This window comes from Podarcis muralis, chromosome 3 (assembly GCF_964188315.1).
Source record: "Podarcis muralis chromosome 3, rPodMur119.hap1.1, whole genome shotgun sequence".
Taxonomy (NCBI): Eukaryota; Metazoa; Chordata; class Lepidosauria; order Squamata; family Lacertidae; genus Podarcis; species Podarcis muralis.
In genome coordinates, this window is record NC_135657.1 from 108,539,983 (window position 1) to 108,555,056 (window position 15,074).

The 15,074-nt window shown below is 45.4% G+C and overlaps 1 protein-coding gene across 1 annotated transcript; it reads right to left on the bottom strand.

Annotated features, from left to right (window-relative positions):
- Positions 1-2,340: 2,340 nt before the first annotated feature.
- On the bottom strand, positions 2,341-14,593 carry LAMP5 (lysosomal associated membrane protein family member 5). The gene is made up of 6 exons (XM_077926458.1): positions 13,650-14,593; positions 13,002-13,168; positions 11,889-12,020; positions 11,315-11,420; positions 7,172-7,360; positions 2,341-3,666 (listed from the first exon to the last, which is right to left on the bottom strand). Exons 1-6 carry the CDS (start codon positions 13,714-13,716, stop codon positions 3,488-3,490), a joined length of 840 nt encoding a protein of 279 aa, XP_077782584.1. The 5' UTR covers positions 13,717-14,593; the 3' UTR covers positions 2,341-3,487.
- Positions 14,594-15,074: the final 481 nt, after the last annotated feature.

Below are 15,074 nucleotides of genomic sequence, written 5' to 3' on the forward strand. Positions count from 1 at the left end.
TTCAGATACCTTTCCCCAGATACTTTCCCCATTGTCAGTCTGAGGCAACATCAGGAGAGATAAAAGTTAAGCTTAGGACAGTGATGAAGAATTTCAGAGCTGGGGAATGAATGTGACTCTCCACCCCTCTCTGTCTGATCCTTAGGACTATCCCCAAGCCATACACCCTTCCAAGCCACACCCCTGTCCCCAAGCCACACCCATCTCTTCCTGTGCTTCACAACCTTCTTGCAAGTTTTTGATTGGCCATTCAGAGCAGTATCTGAGTTGCTCACCCTCCCAGCTGAGGATGGATCTCTCCATCAGGAAATGTGAGGACAAGAGCACAACCTTCACACAATCTCTCTCTCACATAGATCATTTGACAAAATTCTCAGTGACTCCCATATACCCTACCTCCTTCCTGGCTAGGGGTTTCAAGTGCCTTAAAGCCACCAGATACTCACTAGTTATAGGGACAGAAATTTGGAGGGAGGGTCTGAGACATTTCCTCTCTGACTGGGCTGAAGCTGTGTGTGTTTTCTCTTGAGGAGCAGAGTAGAATAAACCCCAATTGGGGGAAAACCAAAACCCTCTGGTTATTAAACTCCAAGCACATTCCAGAGAGCTGCTTTCTGACAGAGGTCCATCTTCTTACACCAAGCCAGAAAGCCATTGGATTGCAAGAAGGACACGAGATTGTCTGTTCCAAGCACAGTTGTAGCTCTGAATAATGGCACATTTGCACCATGGGAAAGCCCAGGGAGCCACTTGTGGTGTATTCCATTCCAGAGATATAAATGATCTTGGTTTCACATAAAACAGCACAAAATTGAATGCAGCTCCTCAGCTGATTTATGGTAGAACAGTAAGGGATACCAAAAGAAACTTACCCAGGTAAGATGGAAGCACTTTGGATGGGCGGACCTTCTAGTCCATCCATTCAGTCCCAATGTGCTCTACAACACATCATGTTGTTGGAATGGAAAGAGGAGAAATAGAGTTGTGCACAAATGCCTCTGGAAATTCGCCGCCATGTATACAGGCAGAGAAATTGGGAAGACCACCTCCTCCAAAGGGATGGAGAAATTTCACAACAGTTTCTCATAGATGGGGGCTCACTCATTAGCAGTGCCAGCAGTACAATTTCTCTGCTGAAAATAGCAGCTTCAGCAGGGCAGATAACAGCATTGGGAGCACTTTTCAATGGGAAATCAGCACAGGGAATGACAGCAGCAGACAGTGGGAGCATGTGTTTCTGTGCTCACATGAGCTCCAAACGAAAGGAGAGATTAGGGAGAGTAAATAGATTAATACATTAATACACCACACATAGCATTTTCACAGTAAAAATGCCCATGAGGTTTTTATGCTAGAGCAGGGTTGGGAAACCTTTTTGATTTCACGGGACCGGTTCCTTGTGGGCCAAGTTTGGCAGGTGGGCAGGGCTGCCTGCCAGCCATATAACATCATTATGTCATCACGTGATTGATAGGTAGGTTGTCTCACCCACCAGTCAAAATCCTTTGTGGGGTTTTTGGCCTAGACCATGGGTAGGCAAACTAAGGCCCGAGGGCCGGATCAGGCTCAATCGCCTTCTGAATCCGGCCCGTAGACGGTCCAGGAATCAGGGTGTTTTTACATGAGTAGAATGTGTCCTTTTATTTAAAATGAATCTCTGGGTTATTTGTGGGGCCTGCCTGGTGATTTTACATGAGTAGAATCAGTGCTTTGATTTAAAATGCATCTCTGGGTTATTTGTGGGGCATAGGAATTCGTTATTTTTTCCCCCTTCAAAATATAGTCTGGCACCCCACAAGGTCTGAGGGACAGTGAACCAGCCCCCTGCTGAAAAAGTTTGCTGACCCCTGTTCTGCACAGATCAGCATCTGAAGTTGTGGCAGTCTTATTATTATTTTTTTATAAGATGTGACCAGTCCTATGCATGCTACTTATGCACTCTTAATGTGTCATTTGGTCCCAAGACAAGCCTGATTCAGAAAGGGAGATCTTCAAATGTGTGTGGTGTTCATCTGAGCCACCTAAACTTGATGGAAGTGACTTATGCAGAAGATACAGAATTTCCCCTTCGATGGCATTATTTCGCCCCCCCTGCGAAGTGTGATGGCCTGGAATGGGACCAGCTTCTCTCAAGGAAGCACCCTTACTCCACCTGCCAAAGGCCTTTGTAAGGGAAGCACTGATACGAGGTGCTCAATTTACCAAATCTGCCTGACATTTTATTTGCATCTCATTATTTGTACAGAAGCAGAGGTCACTTCCAAATGAATAAGAATGCCAATAAAATATTATTTTACATATTTATATATTTGCCTATGTTTCAAAAATACTCTGCATTAATCAACATAATTCAGGATTTATTGGGAGGGGTTTTTCCCCCATATATATATTTACACATATATATTTTTAACACCTGAAGATATCTGCATAGTCATATGAACGTTTTGTGGCTGTTGTCTTAAATGAAGTCATCATGGAGTGGTAGGCATTTTTTTTTTTCAATCACAGTACATGCAAGGTGCTCAGCCCAGAAGCATTTCTCACTTGGCTTACAATAGCATGACGCTCTTATGTTTTGAGCAGCAACAACTATAAAGTTGTTCTGGTGCTAAAGCATTCCCATTAAGCAAAAAACAATTTTTCCTCAAGCTAAGATCATGGGTTCTTTTCTCTTCCCCCACCCACCCTGCCTGATTGAAATAGATTCTTGGTTGAGATGAACTTGAAGTGAAGCTATGGCGGTTTAACATAAGATGAGCAGGATTTGGCTGGTATTTTTGTTTCTTTTTCAAAATGGCATCATTCCTTGGGAAATGTCTCCATAGGATGCTATCCTAGATTCCAGGCTCCTTAACCATCCCTTTGCTCCCATAGGAAAAGTTGGAGCTTTGGGAATATAGGGTGATGGGTTGGATCCAAAGAAGCTTTTCCATGGATGGAAGAAGTTCTTCCATTCAAAGGAAAAGACTGTGACACAGAGGAGGTTTTCATTCATGGATGGATTGGAGATGATCTTCAGCATTTTCTGTTCTCCTTCAGCCTCCCATCCATTTTTTTCAAGAAGCATAAAGGGCTGTAGGATAAAAGGAGGGAAATATGTCTTTCCTCACTCCTTCCATTAAAATTATGGATCTCCATTCCCAGATCATCGGATCCAACCCATCCTAGCAGCAGCAGTAGCAGCAGATCAAGCAGTACTCAGAGCAAAACATACACCTCCATCCGAATTTCTTCCCTCAGAACATGAATGGGAAGGAAGCTGCCATTTTACATCAATGGTCCTTCCAAGAAGAAAATGTTGCCTTGTGCTCTGAAGTACTGACTTTTGAGAAATGGCTGCTCCTGCTGCCCCCCGCCCCCACCCTTTCCTGCCCTCCCCCTTTTGGTCATTATAAAGTAGTTAAGTTTTATTTCATCACATGGGAGCCCCTGGCCTACAGGAGAAAAAAGTGCTTTTGCTTCAGCTGGCTGGTGAGCGTGCCAGCTACTATCCCATATGTTTGTACTCAGATCTGTCTCGTGGGATTTGGACTTGACTAGCGGTCATTTTGAGGTGGAGATGGTAAACGCCGAGAGTGATCACAATAACAAGTCCCAAGATCAAGCCCAGAATGAGAGGGAGGGTTTCTTCCAACTGTTCTCTTTGGTCTACAGGGCACTTATGTTCTGCAATATAAATAAACAGAAAACAGGGAGGGGCAGAAAGACAGAGAGAAAGAGTTATTTTCTGTACCAGTAAGCATGAGCTTATATGAAACAAAATGGACTCTTTTCCATACAAAGAGCTCAAGGCAGCACATAGAATATTCCCACAACAGCCCTGTGACATAAGCCAGCCTGAATACAAAAATATGGCCCAGACTCAACCTGTGAGCTCTATGGTTAAGTGAGAAATTGGACAGTTTGGAGAACATAGGTATAATCCCTGTGGATCAGAACATTGGCCCATCTAGTCAAGCATCCTGTTTCCTGCAATGGCCATGATGGCTCCAGGAAGTTCACATGCAGGGGAAGAAGGCTGCATGAGGGAATGTCAGAGCAGACTGGGTGTCAGGGACTGGACATCATCGGATGACTGGTGGAGACCGCTTCCCCCTCTTCATGAACCTTCCAGAGAAGAGGAAGACAGTATAGATTTACAGTAGTGGTTTGCAGATGGTCACGGCTCAGAGGTAGATGAGGGGCAAAGTTGGGAAATAATGGGAGAAGAGGCGGGGGAAGCAGAGCCAGAGCAGCTGGCTGACACATGATAACTAGAAAGCATTCCAGACCCTCCTTCTCCCAGAACCCGACAAACATTGAAAGTAGGAGAGCAAAGGACTCAGAGGCAAATGGCCCTAAGAGGCCACCATAAGGTGAGTGCTGCTGCTGACGATTGAGGAGAGGAGGAGGGTGGAGTTTACTCAGAGCAATGCCATTACTCCAAGAGGCTACATTTCCAAGCCTCTCTCTGTGAATATTGAATAAAAGATGTTGGTACGAGCTTTCCTTGTCTAACTATTCCTGGCAGCCTACCATGGCGGGATCGGATTCCCTGACACCTGACACTGGGGGAAGGCATTGATTGAAAAGATGCATGGCCTTCCCAGTTCCCCAACATGCCACTGAAACAGGGAAAAACATATACCAGTCCTGGAACTGCTGTAAGTATTTTCCCTTCCATTGGAAACAATGGGAAGGAAATCATTTAATGGGCAGCCCTGAAAAGAACAAAGTAATGCAAGAATGCTTCTCCCACTCATCCTGCTGGTGTGGTCTTGCCAGTCCCCCAACACACCACTGCTGCTGCAGTCATTGATGACAGTACTGAGCTAGGGCTGGAAACGGGTAGCCAAAATGATCAAGAAACTGGAGTGCCTTCCCTTTGAAATTGACATAGTTTGTAATTTTATCATTAAGGAAAAACAGGTGACCAAGGTCAGATGTGCATAAAATCCTAAATGGTGCACAAGAGGCCTTAACCCTAGTCTTTAGTCTTCGCATTAACCCTTGGGGTCACTGAGTTAAACTGATGGGCAGTAGTTTCAGAGCAGAAAGTAGAAATAACTTATTTTTGCAGCACTTAATTAATTTGTGGAATTCACTGCCAGGAGATATAGTACAGTGGTACCTCAGGTTACATACGCTTCAGGTTACATACGCTTCAGGTTACATACTCTTAAGGTTACAGACTCCGCTAACTCAGAAATATTACCTCGGGTTAAGAACTTTGCTTCAGGATGAGAACAGAAATTGTGCTCCGGTGGCGCGGCAGCAGTAGGAGGCCCCATTAGCTAAAGTGGTGCTTCAGGTTAAGAACAGTTTCAGGTTAAGAACAGACCTCTGGAACGAATTAAGTACTTAACCCAAGGTACCACTGTAATGGTGATTGGCCCAGACAGCTTTAAAAAGAGGATGGACTTTTAAAAATTTTAAAGGATTTATATACCATCTAATTATCAAGACCTTTAAGCAGTTGACATAAAACAATATAAAATATTCATTAAAAACAAGTCAACCTATAACTTATCAAAACACAGTATACATAATCTTGTTGGTTTTTTAAAGGAAGAAATATGCATGATAAAACTAAATGTTCAGATTAGATAGATAGGTCTGGCAATGGCATTTTGCCATGATAGATAAAATGAATATCTGTGTTGAGAGTCTGAGTACCTCTGAATACCCATTGCTAGGGTCAAAATAAGGAAGGGTTCTTGCCTTGATTTCCTACACCTGGGATTCCCAGAAGCCATTGGTTGGTTGCTATTGGACGGTTGGTTGCTGGACTAACAGGACCCTTGATGTAATGCAACAGGGTCCTTCTTATGTTTGGCTTCTACCTGTGCATATAAGACTTTGACACTCATATGCCAACAATTAACAAATTTCCACCTGCATATATATAATCACATGGAAATCCAGAACATTTCGTAAACCTGAAACCTTCCACTTTTTTTCTGCCATGAGTAGTTTATGACAAAAGGAGTACAGTCATACTTCGGGTTAAAGTAGCTTCGGGTTGAGCGTTTTTGGGTTGCACTCCGTGGCAACCCGGAAGTAACGGAATGCATTACTTCCGGGTTTCACCGCTCACACATGCGCAGACACTCAAAACGATGTCACGCACATGCGCGGATGCTACAAATCACGACCCACGCACATGCAGATGTGGGTTGCGTTCGCATCCAGAGGTGCCACTGTATCTACAATATCTATTCTATCTGAAAGGCGGTTGGCTAAATACATTGGTAATGGTTTACTGCTCAGAAAATTTAGAGCAGGACTGAAGAAGGTGAAGCAAAGGATTTGGACATTGCCCTTTTGGCTGTGGCATTTTGCCAAAATAGTGATCTGTTATGAGAAGTGAGCAATATAGAATCCTCAGTCACAGCCACAAAGCACTTTCAGCTATGAATGGAAAACTAAGGGCAGGGGGATCATGTTAGAAATTATCCACCTTAAACAGAAAAGCAGGTTGTAGAATGTAGGGCAGTCTAAGCCCTTGCAATGGGTTTTGGGGCCAACACCTCCAACACAAAGACCAGGTGCCAACCCCCTGCTTATTCAGCTGCCCCCCCCCCAAGCAGTTTCAGGATTCTTCACTGCTGAATCTTGCTTCCATACAGCCCAGTGATTGGCACTATTGCTCCAACAAAGAAAGTTAGAAGTAAATAAGATCTATTCAATTGAAGTAGTAGGAGCATGTCTTCACCTGCCTCCTTCTCCAGGAACAATTATTGTCCTCAACCTAATGCGTCTTCAGGACCAGGCAACTTAGCCATTCCTAGCCATTATAGCATTTGTATTTATTTATGCCATTTATTTTTAGAAATTAAGAACCTGTAATACAATTAAGTTATAAATTAATACACTTAGTGAACACTTGTTTGTGCCCACAAATGATTTTATTTGTGAGTCAATGGTCCTTGATGGAAAAAGCATCCATTATAAGATAATAATGGGATGGGGGAAATCTGCTTGTTCCTAGCTGAAGGAATGCTATTCTTAGCCTTGGTCTGAGATTCCGGACAGGATAACTTATTCTTTCAAAATAATAATAAAGAAGATGTGTTGTGTCCCTTGTCCATCCCAGCTTTCCATAGAAGCTGCCTTCTTTGCTGGCCAAGTGCTGCCACCTCATCTTTCCAAATGGTACCCAAACATCTCCCAGCACCCGCAAGACCCTTACCTTCACTGAAGGTGAAATCAGAGCTGATGTCAAAGGGCTGAAGGCGGACCTCCGACAGCAAGAGAACTACAGATTTTTGATGGTCGCTGGAGGTCAAGGTGATTGTCTGCTGAGCTTGGCATTCGTAAGACTTCCCAGCTGGGGTGACTAAAGCAGAAAGATGGCGTGTGGTAGATGTGTGTTTCCCGGCTGCCAAAAAGAGAGAAATGTCAATGGATGAGAACCACTCCTAAGGCTTGGGATCCTCAGTATTGCCTATTTGAAGAGACAATAACTCCCCTGCTTTCACTGACCAGACTTAAGCCTGTTACCACTATGACCCATTTTTCCCCATTCCACTGGTGGAACACTGCTAGAGGACCATCTCAGTGATGCTAGTGTCATCCCTGTCTGCTGACAGAGCAGCACTCATGTGCCAAGGCCCTATGACCCACAGTTCCCTAGTGATTAATAAACACATGGACAGGAGCATTTCAGTTTATGGGATCAAATAGGCTACAACTTTGTTGGTTACAGATGTGAGTGGTTTGGGTTTGGCTTAGGCATTGGGTGGTGCCAGGCTATATTTCGACTCCTGCCTGTCTTCAGGGAGTCCATCTAAGGGTAAACCACCAACAGGGGGACTCCTATGACTTACGTCAAATAGGGGCACCCCGAGAGGTCCCTGTTGGGGTCATGGCATGGCCCTAGCCCATGTCTGGGCATCGGACAGAATCCACACCCTGGATCCCTTTAACAGGATGCCCTTAATGAGGAGGAGCAGGCAGAGGCTATAACTTCCCCTTCCAACTGAACAAAGGGCCACCACGAAAGGTGTGTGGACTTAAGCAACTTCCAGTGGTCCCTTGGCCAGTTTTCTGATGGGGCATGGACTGCATCCTTAGTTGCCGTCTTCAAATCCGGATTCCACCCAAATAATTCATATTGGTCAGGCCAGCTTAATAGCCAGAAAATCTTGCTTTCCCAGAGCTGGTTGAGGACAGAGGCAGGGTTCTCTCATCCACTTCACAGTGCATTGGTTTCATGTATTCTTTACACTCTGGTGAGACCCAAAATTCCTACGACTTTCTAGATTTGTGGAAAAGGCAAGAACCCTTTCCCAGGACATTTATGGTGCAGGCCTTGTTATTGTCAATGATGATGAATTGGGAGGGGGGTGGAGGTTAAGAATGAAGAAATATCCATGTGCAGAATTGCCAACACTTGGGGAATTATGGAGAAAAAAGCCCCTTTGTCAGAATATTTATAAATCATCATAAAGTGTGTGTGTGTCCGTATACGCTATTGGGGTCCTTTGCACTTGGAAGACTAATGTGCTTTTGCTATGGCAGCAACTATGATTATTATGCTAAAGAATACCAACTATTAAGCAGATATGCAGCTTCGCCAGAAGAGATGTGTTGACAACATCTTTCTCTTACTAGGTTCATCTCTACAAATGCAGCATACCACTCGATTTTCTTTCTTATTCTCATTGCTGAAGGCATCCCCACAGCATCACTCAAAGTGCCATCACTCGTGCTGTGTTCCCTGAGGACTATTCTATTTGTATCTTCCCCAGGGTAGCATTTTAGCCTCGGACATGCCCTGTGAGATAAGATTGAGATGGTGTGTGACTTGCCCAAGGCCACTCAGTAGGCATTGCAGCTGAGGCAGGATTTGAACATGGGATCTGTACACCCAATATCCATCACGTTAGCCATTTGCGACACTGGTTCTCATAGCACAGCACTCTGCGCAAAACTGTACATAAATCAATAATCAGGGATAATATTCCAAAATAAAACCTGAAACATATACAGATTTGTAAATGTGCTTAATTTTAAGTAAGAATAATGACAGTGAAATGTGCATGATGCTCATATGATGAAAGTAAATCCATAAATCTTAATAAGTAGGGCTGAAATCCAAAAATAAAGAAAAATGAGTATTGAAATTAATGGCACATAACTGCTTAACTTATGCACCTATGTCCCACTGAACTGCTTTCTTTGGATTGAACCCTTTAGCTGCAATCCTATGCTCATTTACTTGGGAGTATGATTCCTTTGAAGTCAATGAGACTTACTTCTGAGTAGGAACATCTAAGATTGCACTTTAAACCTTCAAAAATTAAATATTTTTTTGAAACCCACAGCTAATCTATGTTTGCATGTGATGACAATTCCCAGTAAATTTATTAGTGCAGATGGTAGATTTTCAGACCCTTTTGAAAATCAGTCATGATTTCCCTCCTATACTTTATTTTAAAATGAATATGACTTTCAGCACAATTTATACTTAGGAAGGAGATAAATAAAATTTGGCTTCAATTTCTGAATATCAGGAAATATTCAAAAGCGATGAAATTTATGAACAGTGGATGTGACTTTTGTTTGCTTCAATGCGACAAAAGGGGGGGGGGATCCCAGGATGGGGGGAGCCACAGACAATCTCTTGCAGAACATCCTGCACTGCAGATATACACAGCAACAAATAGAGGCAGCAGGAGAACATCTAAGATCAGGTTGAGAGAGTAAGGCTAGAAAATGAGACAGAATCACCTTCAACAGACAAACTACACCAAAAGCTGCCCACATCTTCTAGGACATTTGGATGTATTCAGGATGAAGCAATCACCACCACCATTTCAGTGAAGGGAAAACTGAGGTGGCTTCGGTTTTTTTTTTAAAAAAAGAGCATTTAGAAAGAACAGTCCCAAAGTCCAAGCAATAACAAGAAAAACAATAGGAGTTGGTTTTGTTATTTACATTTGAAGACAGGTTTAGGAGCCCAGTCTCTACGTTCTGAAGTGCTTGCAATAAGAGCATGAAATTCACCCATACCTGCAAATCTGATTCTGTAAAACTCAAAAATACTTTACACACGAAGCCTAAACTATAGGTACAAGAGACAAATAATATAGGCAGCAAATCCATCTATTAAAGCTTTCACAGGGTCACCTTTACCAATGGAGACCAGTACCAATGGAGACCAGTTTTAATTTGTGAGTTAAGAGCACATTTTATTTTCTTAATAATATTTTTCCCCGGTTTTAGTTCTGGCACGTTGCTGTAAATAACCGATGTGGTCTTTTCTTCCTGCGATGAGTAGTAGCATGTAGCTTTTGGTTTTTAATTTACCATTTTGCACTTTCTTGTTAACACGCCAGAAAGGCAACTCTATCGGAGGGTTTTTTGTATTTACATTTAATTAATTTATTGCTTTGGTCTTCAGAGAAACCATTGTAGCAAGCCCTATCTGTTGAAAGGTGCGCATAGACCAGACTTGCAGCCCGAAGGGAAGAACGTTTCCTTACAAAGCGAGGCTTACTGAGTTCGGTTTGATCGCAGCCGCACAACGCAATCCTAGGCAATGATAACTCAGTAGACTCCCTTGAGTTGAGCAGGACTTACTCCCAAGTAAATAGGCATCGGATTGCACCCGCGGTTCTTTGTAACGTGTCGGGCCACCCTTTCGTTTCAAAAGGCTCCGAACTGACAGAAATCGGCTTCTAATCTGTCGAATCGTTCACTCCTGAAAAGCGTGGCCTTGTTCGCCGTTTCGAGGCGGCCCAAAGGCAGAAGAAAGATGCCTCTTGAAATAAGTCGATTTTGCGCACAGGAAAGGGACCTACCTTCCAGGAGGGCGCTGAGAAACAAGGCAGGCGGGGAGGGGGGGAGAGAAGGCGGGGATCCAGCGCCTAAATCCACCCGAATCCGGGCATGTGTTCAATCCACCCAAGGGAAGGAGGGTGGTTTGAGGTGAAGGGATGCGGTTTTTATCCGCAGTGCGGACTTGGGGGTGTAGAGGAATCTAGCCTAAGGTAGGCAAAGCGGACAAAAAACCGGAGAGAAGCGACGCTCCGTGTGAAAGCAGAGCGAGCTGGCACAAAGAAGCAAAGGCCGGGGATGCAATCCGGACTTGAAGAGCCCACGAAATCAAGACTGCATTTCGCTGTGTTGTGCTCTAGGTTGTGTCCTCAAATCCTAGCCCAGACACCCCCCCCCCCGCTTTTCCAGGTTCCTCTCCTGATCCGCTGCCACCAAACAACCCCGCTCTCTAGATTTTCCTAGGCCTGCGCCTCTCTCTCTCTCTCTCTCTCTCTCTCTCTCTCTCTCTCTCTCTCTCTCTCTCTCTCTCTCATAGCACATCAGGACTTACGGTTAACCGCGTCCTTGAAGTAGGTGCGCTCGGAGCTGTCGTAGACGAACTGGACTTTGTTCATTTTCCACCAGGCCTCGGGCCCTGTGCTGGTGTTGCGACCCTCCTGTCGATTTCGGGGTGGAGGAGACCGGGGAAGGGAAGGGAAGAGGGGGGGGGGGTGGGATAGAGAGAGATAGACGGAAAGACAAACGGTTGATATTAAGGACGCATCCCCTTGGGACCCTCCGCATCCCGTTTCGGCCTGGTGAGAACTTTGGTTGAGCTTTGGGAACCCTGCGCCTTCCCAATAAATAAAAATGCTGCGCGATTTCTCAGATCTGTCATGGCATGAAAGAACTTAGAAGCTGCGGGGAAAGAAGCGCTTCGTGGGCCTTTAGTAAGGATACTGTGCGAACTAGAAAAATAAAAGACAATGCCATCCTGGTGTTTTTGGACCGCCCGTTTTCTCTGCCTCTCATCTTCTCTCTCATGCTCTCCCCTTTATTTCCTTCCGTCTCTCATCCCCACTCCTTTGACTCTCCCTGAGTTTCTGGGCTCCTACGCGGGTGACCCTGCGGTCGCCATTATTTACCTTGACAAAGTAAAGTCGCAGGGTGTAAGCTTTGTCTATCCAAAAAATCTGGAGCTCGGCTTCGTTGCTGCCGCATTTCCCCTGCTCTTCTGCTCCCCGGGAAATCGGGATGTAGGCTTGCTCTGTGATCAGCTGGACACAAGGGCACAACAGGCTCAGTCAACGGAGAAGTCCAAAGACCTCCCCCCACCCCCGAAGTCCAACGACCTCCCCCCCCAAAAAAAACCCTTTAATAAGGATTTCATCCGAGGCAAAAGGCTCTCAAAGAGACTGTCAAGGGAAACATGGAGGAGTCGACATCCCCCTTTTCCCGATGCTGCTATAACAACAACCCACAACAGATGGAATGAATACAGGTGTGTGCAGGGTCATAGAAATGAGCGGATTTCTCTGTTCACAGCCAGGTAGAATAATTGCCCATAACCTCTCCACCACCACCCGCCTCCCCGTCCCGGAAGATCAAGATGGGCAGTTAGATATGGTCGGATCTCTTTTCCACTCCCATATGAAAAAGCAAATTTCATGCACTTATAAAAGCATTAAACCCAAGAATCCCCAGCAACAGATAGGAGCCAGCATTCCTTGGGGTGGGAGACCGAGAGAGCGGGGGCGTTTATTCTCCGAGTACAATCTTTTCTCTCGAAGCTACAAACATCAGCCTGACCAAACTGCGGGAGGCGGTGGAAGACAGGAGTGCCTGGCGTGCTCTGGTCCATGGGGTCACGAAGAGTCGGACCCGACTAAACGACTAAACAACAACAACAACAATCTTTTCTCATTCCAAGCTTAACTACTTGCAAATTCGGTGTGGGTTGTTGTTGTTTTTTTAATTTTCTTCTTGTGTGTGGGGAGCTGGGGATCTGCATTACCTTAGCAACATCAGGCAAGAACTAAGGCGAAACATGCTTGGGATCCTCATATTCTAGATTATTCCTGCTTCTCCCTCCCTCTCAGTCACACAGTATTTCAAGTCAACAAACATTTCAGAAATACTACAGCTAAACCTTCCGGCTCTTTTATTGGATGACAAAATGCACAAAGTTGGTGGAGTCGGTGTGCGTGCGTGTTTGGAGAGAGATGGGGCAAGCGAGAACTCGCGCGCAAGATCCTTACATCTACATAATTGCTGGCCCACACGTCATAGGGAACGATGAACTTCGCCGCGAATTCCGCCATAAGACAGGTCGTTCCATTTTCCCGAACTACAAAAATAGCCTTTTCGGGGTTCGAAGACAGACCGGAGAGGTTCTCCACTTCTTGTTCTGCCCGGCTGCTGGCCACTGCGTTATATATAAGAGATCACAGTCAGGAGGGGGCATGGTTTTCAGGTTTAAGCTGCGAACCTATACGCATTTGTTAGCGACCAAGACCTATTCAACTCAATCAGGCATTCTTCTGAGAAGGATTGCACTCTCAATCACAAAGCTTTATTGAAAACGGGAGTTTCTAATCAGCGGTCAGTTTTTGTCTGATTATGTGGGTAGGAAACTACCTGTCTTTCTTAACTGCACGGCATTTCCCAACGAAAGCCCAGCCCGCTGATCGACATATCCTTCCCAGTAAGACCGAGGAGAGATCATAGTCATCTCCCCACAACCAACCGCAAGACACGCAGGGCTGTCTTATGGCTGTTTCCCATTTCTCAGACGGCCCTCAAAGCAGGGATGCTAGTGATGCGCAGCCTAAATAGACAGACTCGCCAGAGGAAAGTAGCTCTGGTCGTCCGCCACCCGCATGGGAAAAGCAGGCATTGATACTCACATAAAAATAGAAGCAGTACAGGGAGTCTTAGGCTGGATGAGGAGGTCTCGCGCCTTCTCAGATCCATGCTTCCAAAGCAGAGCCCGCGAAGATGAAGCTGGGGTGTTTTTTTTGGCGGAGTGGGAGCTGCTCCTGGAAGAGTCTTTCCTCTTCGCTCGCTTCGCTTCCTGTAGTGTTGCTTGCGCGGAGGCGAATGCACTCCGATCACTTTCCTAAGCTCGAGTAATACGAGCTGCGGGAGGCGGGGTGTACGTGGAAGGCCGGCGGGAGCTGTCCAAAGTAACCTAGTGCTGAAGTGCCTGGTACTTCACGCTCTCCTCAGCTATGCTGCTGCAGCGTCGGAGAGCGAATACTGTGTAGAGGAGGGTCGCGAGAGAGCTGTCCAAAGTAACTTAGTGCTGAAGTGCCGCCGTTGGTACGCTTTCCTCAGCTATGCTGTTGCAGTGTCGGAGAGCGAACAGCCGAAGGTCGGAGGGAGCTGTCCAAACTAGCTGCGGGTTGCAAATCGACATATAGGAGGGAACTCGATAATTTCCTTGCGGTACTCACCTAAGACCGTAAAAAAAGAGCTGTCGTTGTGTCGCTGTTTCCGATTCCACCACCCCCTCCAATATTTACATTCATTGGGCAGCTCAGCCTTATATTGTCGAAGCCCAACAGCCTTTCCTCCTCCCCGACATCCCTTTTCCAGAGGCAATGCCTCTTTTATTTATTTCACACCCTAGCGAGGCGAAGTTAAAGCGCTCTCCCGTTCCATGATCCTGTTTAGAAGTGGTGGATGAGGTGGCGGTGCTTTCCCTACAAAACAATTAAAGCGCTGCTTCTGGTGTGCTAGGCTCGGAAGTCGTCAGCTGACATCGACGGAGTCAAATATACCCTTAGAAAGGGGTTGAGGCGTCAATGAAGCGTGTTTATTGTAGCCACAAGGAACGATTGCTGCAGTTCCCATGATCGGTGTGGATTTGGTGGCCGAGGAGAGGAGAGCAAGTTATCAATGACCTCTATTGTTGAGCCTGCTTGGCTTGATAGCTAGCTTGCTAGAATATCTGGCAATGCAGAAAATGAATACTTATGAAACAGGGAAAGACTGAACGACTAGCAAAGGCGTGAGGTGGGGCATGGAGGGGAGGCCCTGAGAAAATAATACCTCACTCAAGTGAAACCAACCAGAGCAAGTAAACTTTCCTTCCAACCTCATTGTCTCTCACACGCAGAGGGAAGGAATGCACCCTTACCCTTAACTCCTCAAATAGTTTACCCATATTGACAGGACAAACTCATCCGTAGGTGGATTTTATGAAATTAACATGATTCTTCAAACAAATTCACAGAGACACGTGATACTACTTTGCACTGCCTTTTGAAATGTCTTTCTGACTGATTGTAATTAAGGGGAGTTCTTCCATACAGGTTGCAATAAGTGGT

Excerpts from the sequence above, each read along its gene's own strand:
- LAMP5 (XM_077926458.1), bottom strand. The coding sequence starts at position 13,716 with ATGGATCTGAGAAGGCGCGAGACCTCCTCATCCAGCCTAAGACTCCCT. Across the intron at positions 11,421-11,888 it reads TGCGACTTTACTTTGTCAAG|GAGGGTCGCAACACCAGCAC; the intron begins GTAAATAATGGC and ends CGAAATCGACAG. Across the intron at positions 7,361-11,314 it reads CTTCAAGGACGCGGTTAACC|CCGGGAAACACACATCTACC; the intron begins GTAAGTCCTGAT and ends TCTTTTTGGCAG.